General features: G+C 37.6%; 1 protein-coding gene across 1 annotated transcript in view; it reads left to right on the forward strand.

Moving 5' to 3' along the window:
• The window catches only part of LOC146002366 (uncharacterized), a 235,815-nt gene extending 222,689 nt beyond the window's left edge, over positions 1-13,126 (forward strand). Inside the window, exon 4 of the mRNA XM_083140088.1 lies at positions 5,329-13,126. Within this exon, the coding sequence (XP_082996214.1) occupies positions 5,641-9,300 (3,660 nt within the window). The 5' untranslated portion in view covers positions 5,329-5,640 and the 3' untranslated portion in view covers positions 9,301-13,126. The remainder of the gene's footprint in view (positions 1-5,328) is intronic.
• The last annotated feature ends 4,020 nt before the right edge of the window (positions 13,127-17,146 follow it).

Here is a 17,146-nt window from a genome sequence, read left to right on the forward strand (position 1 = left end):
ACTATCTAACCACGGTCAATTTAACTTGTGTAGCAATTTCTAAAAACAAACATATTGAAGTGGAAATATTGGAATTTTTCTGAGTTCGAAATGGAACATGAAAATCAGCACATGCATTTATTAATGTTCAATTTCAAGGGTACATATTAATTTAAAGGTATAAAGTTAAATATAGAAAGCTATTTTCGAGTAAAATGTTGAAATCGGAGCAGGCATCGACTTTTAAAAAAACGAATTTATATGGCCGCAGGCTCGTGAGAGTTGAGAACGACTGCTGTACACAGTTCTCTAGTTTTAATGTTCAACCACCCTCACACAAACACACCACACACACACACACACACACCACAACTGCTTTAGTTATAATTTTGTTGCACAAGCTAATTTATTGACTGAGTTGCTGTTTTAAGTGCACTTTATGCACAGACTGGACTGGACCTACAGTTTAAAGTGGGGGCCGGCCCCTGTGGCGGAGTGGTTAGCCCATCGTGCTATGACGACAGGGACCTCGGGTTCGAATCCCAGCCTGGGCATGGATGTTTGTGAGTGTCCATTCATCAATTTCGTCATGTCATCACTCATCCCCAAAAGCCAAAAGTGTCACAAAAGCGAAGTGAAATAAAGCAAATCGATCAAGTTTAATGTGGGATCCGAACAACTATGTGCCTCCGCCGGGTATCGAACCCGTGATCGGCAACGACGCTACAGCTACTCCATTGGGGTGCTAAAGCTAATAAATAGGAAGTAAGAGAATTTACCGGAGGCTCTCAGATCTTCTTTTGACGCCAAGAGATCCATCAACACCAGCTATAAACCGCAGAGGAGTTATTATTGAGTGCTTGCTGGCGCTTTACAGACACCAATGACCATTTCTAAACAATGCATGGCATTCAAAAAGTGCTTGCTCCGATGTGAATACCTGTTATTATGGAAAGTGCCTTCGAAATTAGTGTCCCATAATTGAAAAAAATTGCCCCTAAGTAACAATAAAAACTCAAGGAGGAGGAGATGATCATTTGAAGTAGCACGTTTAGCCTCCAACATCCAATCTCCATTGGGCCAAATGGTGTGGTTACTCTTTAGATATTCCTATCTCTGGAAATTTTGACAGTTCAAAACACAGAAAGGATTTGATGTGACGTTTAATCTATTTCCGTTCGTATTAACTGAATTATCAAAGCAAATATACTTCTCACACAGGATGGCTACTCTAGGACCATGACGAAACTCAAGTATAATTCTTGGTTTTCAAGGTGAATTTTCCAAAAATTCAAGGCTACAAGCAGATCTTTTCTCTATTTCAATCTTACGTATTACCGACTCTCAACACACACACATAACGCACACACAAATATAGTAACAATATAAAGGGTCTGTGCGATTCCAATGTATCAAAAAATTCTAATTTAATTAAACGGTATATTTAAAACATTTAATTTGAGGTCCGTAGTTTACATTTGCCATTTCACATACTCAGACTCCAAATAGACAACTAGAAACACAAGTCACAAATGTTACGGTATATATTCTAATCTGCGAAAAATTGTTAATTGTGTAAGAATTTCAAACTCAAATCTACCTAATCATCATCAAGATATCTTACCTTGCAATAATCTTCCGTCTGTCAGATTGCTCTACAAAGGACACTAACAAAGAAAACGCATCGAGAGAATTCTGTTTTATTTTTCACACAGCATTACTTTCCTTCCTCGATAAAAACAAAAAACAAATTTTGAATTTGAAGTGAAAATTTTACGGGGCCCAGCCCCTTACCATAACTAAACAAAAACATAATTGTTATGTCGTGTCACTAAAATATTAAAATATTCTGACTTCCATTACAAGCTGAGGTTGCAAAAGGGCACTCAGCACACGTAAGGACAATAAACAGGACAACATACAGAATTATACTGGCCATAGGGTCAGTCGCCAGAGCCTCGTTTGTCTGCAAAATGCAGTCCAGGGTGTACTATGTGGAAGGGAGGTTGAACTGAACTGGGAAAAACTCGCCTCGGGGCATTTATAAATATGTATATATATTTAATAGGATTTGGATTAATAAAAGTTGTATTTTTTAAGCCTACTGAAAAAATTCAAGCATAATTCACGCAGAATTCTCGGAATTTAAGGAATTCCCGATGAGTAGCCGCTCTGGCACGTGTACGTAATGTATCACTGACACAAACTTGTGGAAACATTAACATTGGACATAAAGAACCTTGCTGTGAATAATATTAGTCTTCAAAGAAGAATTTCAGGTAGCTGTATTGTAATATACTTCCATTAGGCTCTGTGACACACCCCTCCCTTATGTGTCTTTATAGTTCGATTGATTTGGTTCATTTTACTTTGCTTTTCAGCAACTTTTGGCTAATCGTGACGATGAGGATGAGTGTTGAAATTCATGAAGGGACACTCTCAAAGAACACCCATGCCCAGGCTGGGATTCAAACCCGCACATTGTAGTGCGCTGTGCTAACCACTCCGCCACAGAGAAGGTGCACACAATTTTAGAGTTAATAAACGTTTTCAAGAAATCTCTACACAAATTCCTATAGTCTTTATTGCACTTTTATTTTAGTGCTACCAGTTTTAAAAGTCGTCTGCGTATTTGTTAGAAACTTAAAAAACTAGAAAAGTCAATGTGTAAGAACTATCTTTCAAAAGAGAAAGTAGTTCTTTTCATTTTGTGGGGAATCTGTTCCTATTAGCAGTCAGCATGCAGAGAAACGAAGAGTGGAGAGAAAAAAGAATAGCTGAATAGCAAAGTCAATGGAAGCTCAAATGAAGATGTAAAACGTCCCGGTCCGTCGAAAATTATGAGGTCGGCAGAGCACGAGGGATAAATTGCAAAGAAGTTGGCCAATTATTTACTTACGGTTTCAAAGTTAAAACTCTTAGATTTTTTTGACCCCCCTACTTACTATTGCTTTGCACCTGTTCAGTCACAGTATTGGAGGGACCTAACTGGTCTAACCGCTTTCGTTGGACGTTACAACATCAGCAATCAAACAGTAGTTCTCCAATTCCAGTGGAGATTCACGCTCGAGTCTATCTTCCAACAGATCATGCTCACTCGTAAGTGATCCAACTCAAGAAAAAGACGGGAGGGATTTTGGCAGCCTGTGGGGTACCTCAACGCCGAGGTCACGCACAGTCGATCCAATTCCGCGCTGAGGATCCTGAATGCCAATGAGGAAGACGTCATTCCAGACAGCGGCACGAGCAATCTTTGACCAGGGCGGACGTTTCTTAATTTGCATTCACCATTCAAGATGGTTCCCTTCTCCCTTTCAAGCAGGCACATTTAATAGTGACCAATAGACTGTATGAGGAAGCAGAGTGCTAGTGGTCAAAACTCTTACCGTAAGCAGTCATCCATCTTTCTTGTACAAACACACGTCCCTCTTCCCAGTGAAACCTAGCATTTACGACTCACGAGCAATGAATTCCATCTACATCCATGGATGATTTAAATGATTAAGTGATGGGAAATTCCTTAGAGGTTTAATTTCGTCACGCCAAATCAAAACGTAATAAACAAACAAATAAAAAAAATCACTGCTTAAAAGAACACAGTAGTCACTACTATTCAAGGCAAAGAGAACAAGGAAGAAACTATACAAAATATGCCACTGCTATGAACACACTGTTCTGCTATGTTGTTAGTGAAAGAAGGAAGGATTTATCTCTATGTACGTTTTCTATCCTTCTGTTAGTTCACCTTTTGAGCGTCTCATTACTTATAAGAAATTTTGCAATTAACTAAATCTCAATTTGTGTTCTTGCACATTTTCAATTTAAGACAGCAAATTGTTTGTTAATGGACGATATAATGATTACAATTTAGCGGAGTATATCACTATAAATATTCCTTGACATGAGTTTATCATGGTTTATCTCAACAGGAACCTCAGTTGATCTAACATTACTTTTCCACGATTTATTGTAGTTTTCGGGTTACTATAAGAAACATTTGATATTGCCATGAATTTCCAAATTACCTCAAAAACTTTAATAACCGTCTGATAATTAGCCTAAAATATTTTGGTTACCCAATTACAAGCAAGCACGCACCCACACACACACATAACTGTGTATATATATATACAGTATTGTGTGTGTGCTTGTACAAGCAAGCTTGTTTCTTACTGTAAGTATTGTGTTGTGTGTTAACAGTGCTAATTTATTAAATTCACAATAATTACAAACAAGCACACACACACATATTATACGTATATACCTATGTATGTATGTGTATATATATGGTGTGTGTGTGTGTGTGCTTGCTTGTAATTATTGTGTTGTATGTTAACAGTGCTAATTTATCTGACTTTCAAAGAATTTGTTTTCTCTCTAAAATGTATCCTACCATATTTTCGTAGATCCAATCTCTTTTAATGCTTCATCATTGTTCCACATACACAAAGCTTTTAAAGGTTTTTGTGTATTTTCCAAAGAAAATAATTCATACTGGAGTTTACAAGATCCAATGGTTGGTCTACATTGCACGAACAAATGTCATTTTAGCATTCAAATTAGACCCATATTTTTGAATTTTGAATAATAATGTAATAAGTAGTTCATTGATTGAATTTACTTATTTTGCTTTGCTATCGAATGACAAATTTATAGTGAAATTGTTTCATCTTCATTAGAGAACAACTATCTAGTTTAATTTCTAAAATATAATGCTCTATCTGGCACTGGCAATATCAAGTCCAAGTTATTGTTGCGTGCAATTGTTCTATCTGAAATGCCAATAATTAATTAGACCATAAATACCTAACCAAACAACTACTCCCTCTGTCCCATAATTATTGTCCGGTATGCCAAAATGGTAAATTTTTATTTAGGTTCTTTTGGATACTTGATCGGCCAATTTGTACTGATCCTTGAGTAATAACGTTGTATGACACATTCCGGTATTTCACTTTCTTCTTCTGTATACACCAATGTCACAGTTTGAATATCGGACAATAATTATGGGACAGAGGGAGTATTTCTTTTTAGAGAGGCTTCAATACATCAGCCTTTGCAATGATACAAACTTGCAACGCAATGGTGACAAAGGTATAATAAATATATCAAGTCAAATTTTAAAGGTCTCGCCTGAAAAAATGAAAAATTGGGGATGGAACATTTACATTCTCAGTGGACGAACTATTAAAACATTGATGAGTTTTTGCTTACAGAAAGAGGTATTTTTTTCAAGCACTGATCTTTTCCGAAGAACGCCAATTCCTTAATATTTAATGACATTTTTAACCTTTAAGAATCAATTACAAACACAACTATTACTTATAATGATTTTTCTTATCTTTGCAGATAAACCAAGACGCTTCAGCTACGTCTCCAGAGAAGAAAGCGACCTTGAACTGAAGCATGAGTACCACTGAACATAGAAAACTTCAATGGAAATCAAGACGACAATACTAGCGGCAGTGTGGTGATACACGAATCGTGTGGGCAAGGGTTCACATCAAATGTGGGAAAGGTTACGAGAATCGACGAATGCATGCGAATCAGTGACAAGTGACTGGACATGTAGAGTGAGGACGAACAGCATGTCGTGGGGGAGCAACAGACGTTGGGGAGGTGATTTCCCTTTGTCCAGCTGATCGTCTCCACGCCAGGATAATGGTGAAGTGCAACCAGGAGGAGTTCCGACTAAAAGATCGGGAGCTGGAGAAAGAGACGACGTCCAGCATATGCTCCGATCAAATTTCCATCTACAAGCAGAAAATAGACTCCATGTTCGGTGACCGCCGATCGTGCACGAGCAGCAACCCGAACAATGACGTCAGCAGCTGCGACCATCTCAAGAACCGTTTGCTCTTTCGAAATGGTAACATAGTGAATGTGGAGAAGCCAAAATCAGGTAGTACCAATAGTTACAATGAGATCAACAATGCCGTCCAGGCTCGCATCGAGAAGATGTTTGCGGACATCGTTGCAAGGAACGCTGAAGGAAGAAGAACTCACGTGTCGAAGAGTAGCAACAGCGCAGCAAGAAGCGACACCTCCAGCCAAATCAGCGGAAGCATTTCGAAAGCTTTGGCTGTGTCCCAGTGCTTGATCCATGCCAACCGTATCTCCTTGTCTTCCATGAATTCTCAATCCTCCTGTGCCTCATTAAATGCGAACCATAAGTTCTCGGTGGATTATTTAGGCTCTGTTCCTTTAGCGGATAAAGTGACCACTTTGCAAGGGCTGCAGAAACCACTAAAGGACTTGTATTTTGAATACAGATCTCTAGAGAATCAGAATCGAAAACCCGCTCCTGGTACTCTTGAGATCTCGGGCCATGGACTCAAGGTGCACCATTTCGGTGGCGAGGACAAAGGGGAACTGGAGCAGTTGAATCCGTTTCCCACGATAGCGGTTTGGGCGGCGGTGAAGTTCGTCTGCAAGAAAGAGCTGAAGCCTAACGGACAGATGGAGTTGCGATACGCCTTCCTGCCTCTAATAGCCGATCCTGACAGCCAAGAAAAGACAACTTTATACAACCCACTTACTACAAAGGAGGCAACGCTTGCAAATGGAAATCATTCACCTATGTTCGCATGCGTCATGAGAAAAATTGGTGTATCGAAGCAGCTGGAATGCCATGGTTTTGTGTGTGCCTGCTCGGAGGACGCCATCGTTATAGCAGCAAATTTGTACCAGGCATTGATAGCAAACATGAAAATTAGGCGTGGAATAGAAACATCCCCTGATTCCTTAGTGGTCGTGCACGATTCTGATTCCACTACATCCAATGTGAGGCGGGATAAACCAAACAGTGTGGCGGCTAAGAAATCAGATGCAAGCAATAGTTACGGTGGTAAGGGAAGGAATACAAGCAGAGCGAGTGCTCCCAGTGTTACAAGCTCCGCACTTAGACGAAGCGCCAGCAAGTGTAGCCAGAAGGACATAAGACAGTCTCGGAAATCTCCTCTTCCTGTAAGACCTCCGAGAAGAAAGAAGACCCCCAGTCAAAATGGAGATATTTTAAGTCGGTCAGCATCGGAGGAAGTCCTCGATAATCCTGCAGGTGAGGTGGAACCGCCAAGAAGTCGCATTTTAACCAGAAGTGGTAGCGACCCACACAATTTCATCAGGACATCCAGAAGCAACAGCAGTTGCAGTCGTAGGGGTAGAGTACGTCGTACTGTATCAGATCGAAATACGCCCAGCGTTGTGTACGAATCAGGTGACATTCTCACAAAAGTAGCTATTCCTCGCAGTCACAGTTTCTTAAACTCCCCAAAGACAAAATGCGGCCTTAATGAGCTCTTCCAAGAATTTCGCATACAGGAAGGACTGACAAACATTGACGATATCTTGAGCCAGATAATCAATCCTAACGGAATGTCCTTCAATGAACTAAAGCCGATATATAAGGAATTCCTTCTTAAACTGGCTGTAACTCTTACCAAAGATGAACTGTACCAGAGGAGCAAGAATATTATGAGGAGACAAAACAGAAGGAAAAAAGGCCCAGGCAGAGTCCTAGCGAAGTCTACATCATCTCTTATGACCGTTGAGTCAGAAACGGGAGGCTTAAAGAGAGTCTTCAGACGTTCCTTTTCGAAGCTAAAAGTAAAACCATCGAGCAGTTTCGAATTTTCTTCTGTCCTTTTCCCCACAAGAGTTAATGGCAACTCGTGTTGCGATAAGCCATACTCTTCTTCAACATCTTCATGTTCTTCATCCAAAATAAACAGCTCCCGCCGAATAGGCCTGTGCAGCCAATCCAAGAGAAGTAGAAATGGTAGGTATCAGAACCCGCCAAAACCACGGGTAACGAGAGGTTCTTTCCGTGATGCCAACAAAGCAGATTTTGGCCTTGGGATTAGTACGTCCGATGGATGCTCCGACAGCGATTTCTGCAGCGTGAACAAGCCACATTGCGAAAACGTCTCGAACATTCCTAGCGGGTCCCCGTCTCCCACGGGATACAAATCAGGTTTCGTTCGAAACTCCCAACACCACCCACTCATCCTTGCCTCTATGACGTCACGGCGTGGAACGCACACTGGTAGGTCGTCCAGTGGTTACGTTTCGTGCAGCGAATGCAGCTACGACAGCGAGTCCTGCACTTCTGAGAAGTGCTACTGCTCTCTACCCAGGTATATCAGACAGCACCAAAGTGGAATTACAAGATCCTGCGAACCAACACTAATTGACAAATGCAAGAGGAGAGGAATTCAGGACTTCTCATCCTGCGGGTGCGATACTGACAGTTGCACCGAGAGTGACAAGTGTTACTGCTCGTACCAGAAACAACAAATTGGAAAATCTTTGAACAGGATACCTGACGAATCCGATTCCTCTGACTCCACTCTGGTTGGCTCAAAATTTCGTGCTCCTCTCTACATGAAGAATCAGATAAACAAGCTTTCGCAGATGAGGCAGAAGGGTTTGGCAGGTTCTGACTCTAGCTTGTCAAGAGCAGATTCGCCACTGACAGCTTGGGAGAAAAACGAGAAAAAGTATGGTTTTGATCCAGAGCCAGTGTATAAATACTCTAAAAACACAAGTCAGCAGCATAGAAGTTACCAACACGGAAGGGGGAAGGCCATGGCTCCTCAGCCACCAAAGACGAAGAACAGTACCAGCAGCGGAGGTTTGGATTTACCATGGAAAAAGAAATCCCAGAGCAACCATGAAAAGAAAATGGACGTGTACGACAACGGATCTCGTGTCGTTCGTCGAGCGGGGACGACTTCTTTATGTGGAGGCATTCCTGGTTCTGTGGGTCTCTTCAGGAAAACAGAATCCCCACCCTTTCGCAGCTACAGCTCCGATAATCTAGCACTAGATTACGACCTATTTCTTGAGCGAAACGGCAGCGAAAGGTCCAGAAAGTTTGATTCTTCGAGTACGACTTCTGAGAGAAGCGCCCAATCCCTACCGTACGAAGACAGCGAGGGGAAGCTTGTCCGTTCCGCGTCACGCAGGAAAGTTCTTCTGGTGTCTGCGAGAGATCCTTGCGGAAAGGTCATCTACATGGGTGCCTCGAGTTCCTCGCAGGAGAAAAACCACATGGAGAAGGCTGCACAGGAAGCCTTATCAGTGAAGAAATCGGCAGAGATTGCGGCGCTGTTTTCAGATGTGAAACTAAATCAAACGACCAACATAATTGAACACAGTTCTCCGAGTAACGACACCGACACTGTGTCCAATCAAGATAGCAAGGGAACAGAGGGTGAGGCTTTTTACAATACTTTAGAACCACCAGGACAACAGTCATCAGGCAACAATAACCATTACACGGAATGCAATCTTGAAAACTCACTTGGTTATCTCCCTTAGACAAATTACACGTCGGGTGTTACCTTTGCCGATTTTATCTTGTAATATTTTCGATTGTTCGAATTCTTGTAAGATAGTAGTAAAACAAAGTAAGAATGAAGTCAACACAAAGAAGTTACCAAGAGACACTTCGACAGCACATTCTACCCACTCAGCACATACCTAATGTTGAACGTTAGGTGCCATTAATGCAACTGGTGGATACAAAGTGTAAGCCAAGTATCCACCTTCATGTGTATTCACTATTTCTCTGCATTTGAAGTTGTTTTACACAAGAAACTATGAAACACCAACAAATTTGAAAATCGATATGGACAAAGCAAATACTACATATATCCATATTCTTAATCAACACTGCAACACTTACACCTTTACGTAAAACAAACTTTAAAAATCTTGTTTAAATTCCCTAATAGTTATTCTCCTTTTAAAAGGTCAATTTATTGCTCGTGATTATCGCAGATTTATTAGTTAGTACTGAGAAAAAGTTCAGCAACAGAATATGCGAAAATCATTGAAGCGATCAAAGAATATGTACTCCGCCATAGCACCTTATTGGCTTTCGATGTTCTGCTGTCAACTGTGGGATTGATTCTCGTAGAATATATAGAAAGTTCCTCCGATGTTTTATATAATTTATTACATGTAACATAAAAGTCTAATATGTGAAAGATTACAAGGGTTCTACTGTCTGCCCAAGATAAAATGCATCCATATAATATAATTTAAGGCCAGAAGAACGTTATTTTTTCTCACGTAAATTGACATGGCGAACATAATTTTTTCATAGATTCTAAACGAAGAAAAAGCTAAGCCATTGACCAGATTAGTTGTGTCAGTCTTCACAGGCAGAAAAGCTGTAGTAAACCGATTTTGATGATCACACGCAAACTTTCGGATTGAATTGTATCGTGCTAATTATTTTCTTCAACAAAAGATAACAATAATTATATTGAGATCATTAACAAACTAAATTTATGTTGTATTTAGCAGCACGAATTTAGGATTGATGTAATAATATTTTTAAAGACCTTCAACTTTTAACTATATTCGTTAACATTCGATATTATTACTTTAGCGAAGCATTTTTTTAAAAATAATTTATTTTAACATATTTTCTGCATTTAATGACTGAACACAATTTCACTTATTAACTTCATGGGTACCATAATTGTATTTCAATCCTTTGCTTTTAAAACCACGTGTGTACATGTTATTTCTCAAATTTATATTTGCACAAACAGTATGTCAGTAATATACATATGTAAACAAAATGTAAATAATCCTTAGAGAATGTACGTAAAGACAAAGTTTGCACAAAACTGTTCACATGTAGCTAAATTTTCTGCATTGATTTCGACATTCTTCACTGTGTTGTGCAGACTTGCCTCTTCCTCTTCATATAATGCGATTTGATATCTGTCAAACGCCGTTTCAACTAATTTAAATGTAATTTATAGTTTGAAGAACGTCTGTTAAAAATTTAATGTATATTTGCTTATTTCGCTTGGCTTTCTACTTTTTAGATTAATGACAGGGATAAGTATAAACGATAGATACATAAAATATACGAGCAAACTCATGAAAATAAACATCCATACCTGTCTCGAGATTCGATCTTAGCGACGTTACTTCCCTAACCACCCAACCACGACACCAGCAAGACGTCGGTTTATAATTAAATACAGAATCATTCGTTAAAATGAATGAGACAAGTCAAAGGTAATGTGATTAGAAATTATGAATGTAGAAAATACTTGTGAACTTCTTCAGTAGTAACGCAATATTCAAATGCTGGGGAGACAAATGTTTTATTGAAACGCTTTGTAAAATAAGACCTTATATAAAAATGAGAAGATATGAAGATAATTTTTATCTTATTTTACATACTTAAAGCTACATAAAGTCATCGTGATAACATTGAAACTATCGATCATAAGCTACCAACACGCAAATTTGCATATACTTAAGATAATGTTTAAATATAATAAAGTGCAGGACGCTTACTACATTCCAGCAGAGTGAAAAGATAACCCAAACCAGCTCTTCACCCTAGCTTTGGTATTTGCTTCGTTTTCTGCCTGTGAATTCTGGAACAACTAATCGCTAACGTTTGTACATTTCTCCAACAAAATTAACATTACGGCTGGCATTCAATGTGTTACATCTCAATCATTTCAACAGTCATTGTCATTTCAAACTGTTACGTTTATCTTTCTGAAAACCTTAATACCACAGTTGATGGATGGGGTTCGTGATGCTATTTCTTACCTCCCTTGTGCAGAACGCTTTCAATAATAAGGTTTCGCTAAAGTAAATGGCATGGTGCACAAATACACATGCACATTTTCGTTGATTTTATGTTTAGTCTTGCACGGTGTGTGCGACACAATAATTATTTCTAGCATTTGGCATTGGATCTGCACGAAGTAGCTGATATTTGGTGTATCACTTGCCACAATTGATAACGATTTTTTTATTTTAGTTTTCCACGTTTATAATTTACTAAGATTTCTTTCCCCAAAAAACAAAACATGACACAAGAACAAGTAACTTTTAATGCACGTGAAACCCCTTCTCAACACTCTGCGCATGTCAACCCTGGACAATGTATAATTTTTAATTCGTGTCACAACTGCACACCCGTACATAGCACGTTTAATTTTCTTTGACAAAATACATACACTACACAAAGCCAATGGCAAATTACTGTCGCATGCAAAAACATAGCAGCTATAATGAAACGCATAGCTATGACCCCTGTGGGTAGTTTTCTTGTACATATGTTGTAAAATTACTGTGTGAATATGCGTCTGTGCTATACTTTCCTCAGGGTGATGTTGAGAAACTTCGCGAAGACAATTTCATTGAGACAAGAATCGTAAAGGCACATCTAGATTAAGCGTGGCCTCTTTTTCCAACTGGTGTGAAGTGCACGGAAGTATATGTGTCCGCCTTGAACTAGAAAGCAAGCAAGCGAGATGGTGAGCTACAAAGTTACGGTCAAGGTGAATCATGTGAAAGAAAACCAGGAAAACTATAGTCTTCGTAGGTTTGACATTGAAATTGTGCTAATACGATTAAAAGGGCTCAAGATATGGTGATCAGTGTGCAGGATCACAATGTATTTGTGGAACAATTTTTTTTCATGTAGTTATGTTGTGTAATGTTTAGTGAAATTTTGAACATGTAATGTGATGCTTTAAAACATCGCTGAACATCAATTTTTTATGTTGATGCTACATCTTATATTGTATATTTGCTCACACACTGCAGCAACTACTAAATACGTGATATGATAAATGTATGTGCAATATTATTAGTAAACATGAAATAGCACTCTTTTGGTCTCATATGCAAAATGTGTCATATATTTTATAGTTTTTGATCAGATTTTGAAATTCTTATGTGAAAAGCATGACGAGATGTACAAAATTATTTGTACTCAGTAACTTAACACGCGTTGTTGAAATGCAAGTTGTAATGGAACTGAATAAAATATACAAAAAAAGACAACCTCGTTAGGAAACATCAGAAATGATTACTAATTTTTATGTATCTTTTATATTAATCAAATATATTATTCGCTCTTGTGACACATTTTGCATTGCAGATCCCCTGTAGTGACACATGTCTCCTCACTGTACATAGAGATACCATCCATACCAATTGTTAATGATGTTTACGCTTATTCAGTTTTTGACAACAGGTTTCGCACACAATTTTTATACGACTATGTAACAATTCACAGAAGTATAATTGTACAAAGATTATATTTATTATGATGTGATAATTATGTTTATAAATCAATTGCACATTCTTCACTTTTCTCAAAAATAAATATTACAAACATATCATTTGTTCTAGTTTAATTTCTTAGACTATATCAGAAGTTTTCCTATGTTAGATTTTAAGGAAGAACAATAATAATTATTTACGATGGATGCCTTTCTTCCAATGCTATGATTTAAATATATATAGCTTTAGATTAATGGGTGATATTCAACGATCAACTTCCCCCACAATTTATTGCGCCATATTTCGTTCAAACAAATCAGACCCTGCTTTGAAAACCATACAGAGTACACAGAATTATGACGTCAAGTTGAATATCATTCATTGGTACAGGACTCTGTTAAAACTTATTAAATAGTCCTGTTTTCTGAGTTTCATCGTCACCATGGACTACTTGAGGAGTAGAAATTAATAGCAATAAAACTATTATTATAATGGTTATGATTATTATTATACAATAATAAATATAATGTAATAAACATAAACCAATTTATCCAAAATTTATAACAATAATAATTATTATGATACGAAGAGACTTTTCAACTCGCTTCAACAAATGAGTGATTATACAGAATTCTTCATTATCTTTTCGTATATTTCTCACAGTTAGTGTTCTAAAACGAATAGTTATTCTCCTATCAACTTTAACATACCTCACTCAAGAAAGAGCGAGTTTTGTTTTAAGTCCACTTTATGCATAGCAAGGCTAATCGGGACTGGACCTACAGTTTAAAGTGGGATTCGAACCACCATGTGATTCCACCGGGTATCGAACCCGGGATCTCTTGATTACAAGGCGACGATGTTCCCACTACGCCATCAGGGAGGCCCATTCAAGAAAGAGTTTCAAAGTGAAGTGGAAATATTAGTCATAAATTTTATGTTGTTTGACATCTCACATAAAACTAAATTTTGAAAATTGTAGGATCATTAACTTATGGTAGAATATGATAAAAATATAACCGGAGTCCTGCATTTTACAGCCAATTTTTTCGATCTAAGGTAGTTCATACTTCGGTTATTTCGTTCGGATAAATACTAACTGAAGTTTATGTCTGGTATTAACAATAAAAATAACAAGCATTCTGCCTTTTTATAACTTGAACAGGATATATATAACAAAATAATAAATCCAAAGTTCTTGACTTTTTAATGACTTTTTCTTGACCTTTCATCCTTTTTTCTTAACATTCATTTCATCGCCCGTACTTAGGTACAGTTGGAATCTAAGAAAATATATATTATTATTGAATGAAAAACCTCTACCAGAAGGTCGGTTAAGATGGAAATTGAAGCTGTACTTTAACAAGAGATTTAGACTTGCTTTAATGCATGTAAAAATTAAGGCTTCAGACTTCATCCTAGGTGGGGAATGGCCACATTTCTTTAATATTTTTACAAAACTTATAACACCATTAAGCCTTGTTTCCATGATTATGAAAAACTAAATATGCTGACGAAGGCAGTAATTTATTTTATTAAAAACATAAACTAAAACGTAACGTTTCAACCTTCTAGCAAGGTCTTCATCAGACTCTGTATCAAGTACAAAATGTATCAAGTACAAGACTTTTGTACTTGATACAGAGTCTGATGAAGACCTTGCTAGAAGGTTGAAACGTTACGTTTTAGTTTATGTTTTTAATAAAATAAATTACTGCCTTCGTCAGCATATTTAGTTTTACAAAACTTGACGCATATATGAATGTAATTCTTAAGAAAAGAGCGAAAAAACCTTAAATACAACTCAAAACAACTTTAGATTTCCAAATAGTCAATTTTATCAAATCCCAGTTTAGGTATATAACAATGTAAATCCATTGTATTGTAAAAAAATAGCAAGAATTCTTGACCACAAGCATAATTTCTTGACTTTTTCTTCACTACTTCTTAACTTGCTTGACTGGCAGACACTGTTGAAATTTTCAATTTCCAAAGAGGGAGGGATGACGAGCGTTTCGATTCCCCCCTCGTCACTTCTCATAATATTCTACAAGAGCAGCAACGTTTAGGGGAGACTATTTGTAATTAAGCTCTGGAAAGCTAATAGTTCCAGGTTTCATTCCTTGCTTGACGTCAGAAGGAAGAAAAGTTTAACGCCTTCCTTCCGTGATCATGAGATAAAGCTGGTTAATTCTCACAAGTCATGCTGACAGACGTGTTCTTGAGACGGGTCGTTTACCCTGAGATAAATACCCTTGTAACGACATTTGCAGCGACAAACAGACAATTTCAATTCTCCACAATGTGGATATGAACAGAGTATATTATGTATATATAATATTAATAATCTTTCACGACATGCACTAGAAATTAGCTTGTTTTGTGGCTCAATATAATGTTTTAATTCTTCTTCACGACAATAATTGTTGGGTTCTGTAAAAGGGCGTACCCCAGGTGAGGCTGATGGAGTCCCAGGCACCCAAATCCATTACAAAGAAAATGTCTAGGAAACAAAATTGTGGAAAGCTGAATATAATTTAAAGTAGCATACGTATCCTGAAAAGTACAAAATTACTCGAGAGAAAGATTTTGTTTCGTATCACTTTGTTCTATATTCCTTACGACGTTACTTACATTGCCGACGTTAAAACTATGGGGTGTCTTTTCTTCCACTTAAACCATACGTTACGATATTTTCTACATGTACATATATTCATTAATTCAAAGCAACACATGGTTAAATACTCTCACCCTTACATACACGCGCGCGCAAAATACAAAGCAAATACATAAACATTTACGTTAACAAAAACGTCCAGTCAGTATACATTAACCTTAATTAAATATAATATTTTAAGACAAGAGATATAATAATTATCACTGTGCCTTTCTTTCTAAAATCTTTCTCTATAAACGTTACCCAGTCAAACTTCTAGATCTAGTTTTCGTGTAGTTTTAACTGCTTCTTGGACGTTCCAAATGACTGATTGATTGATTTGATTTATTTTACATCGCTTTTCTGCCACTTTTGACTAATCGCGAAGATGGGTATGAGTGTGATGAAGGGACAATCACAAAGAACAACCATGGCCTGGCCGGCTATTCGAACCAGGGATCCCTGGCGTCGTAGCGCGTTGTGCCAACTCCGCTATATTAGAGCTCGGTGTTCCAACTGATTACGAGCCATCGACTTCAGGAGATAATGTTCTATATAGTTTTCAAAAAATATTTTCTTAAAAACTAATTAATCTCTTATTTTACTCTGAATCGACAATAAGAGAAAACTCGCCTTGTAATTAATGGGTTCCGGGTTCAATAAACTGTTAAGGCATAAAGTACGGTACTTCAGATACCATTTAAAACTGTAGGTCCTGTCTTAATTTGCATATCTGAGCATCAAGAGGGTTCAAAACATGGTCATTCCACGCCATTTCAACGAGGTCATGTCAACCACCAACTCCGATTTCGATGAAATTTGGTACCCTTCCTTTATGGTTGAAAGAAACTCACTATTTTTTTCACTCTATCTCAAACTGTTTTCATTTTACAGTCTTGAGACTCTCGACACAAGATACCCTTATTTACATTTTCTTTCTACTTTTACCTACTAAAAAAAATATAGCCTACACCTCGATTTCCCTTCAACATAGAATATCAGTCAGTTTTAAAACTAAATTTCAGCCATTTGCATTAGATATGCTGAAAAAAGTTTCGGAACATAAAATATAGCCTGAAATGTACTGAAAACAATGTTTTTTACCCCAGATTTCTATAATATTTCTTAGCTGAGTTATCATAATCATAGCAACTGTCTGCATACGCCAGAAATTTTGCAAGTGATGAAACAAAAATGGCCGCCATTTTCAAACGAAGTCTAGTTTTAGGAAATTTATGTCTGTTTTGAACAACCCTTGTACAGGGGTTACAACCACAAACAAACAAATAAAAAAAATGGTCGAGCTACCAGTGGTGGAGCATTTGGTACAGATTAACCCTAAAATTTTATGCAATATCCAAAAAACGTAAAATTTTTATTAGAAGGAGTTAAAAAACCACAAATTTCATTCTTTGTAGAGAAAGAGCATGTCCTTGCAATGATTTTCAACAT

The sequence above is a fragment of the Lepisma saccharinum genome, chromosome 18, assembly GCF_977018435.1.
Source record: "Lepisma saccharinum chromosome 18, izLepSacc3.1, whole genome shotgun sequence".
NCBI lineage: Eukaryota > Metazoa > Arthropoda > Insecta > Zygentoma > Lepismatidae > Lepisma > Lepisma saccharinum.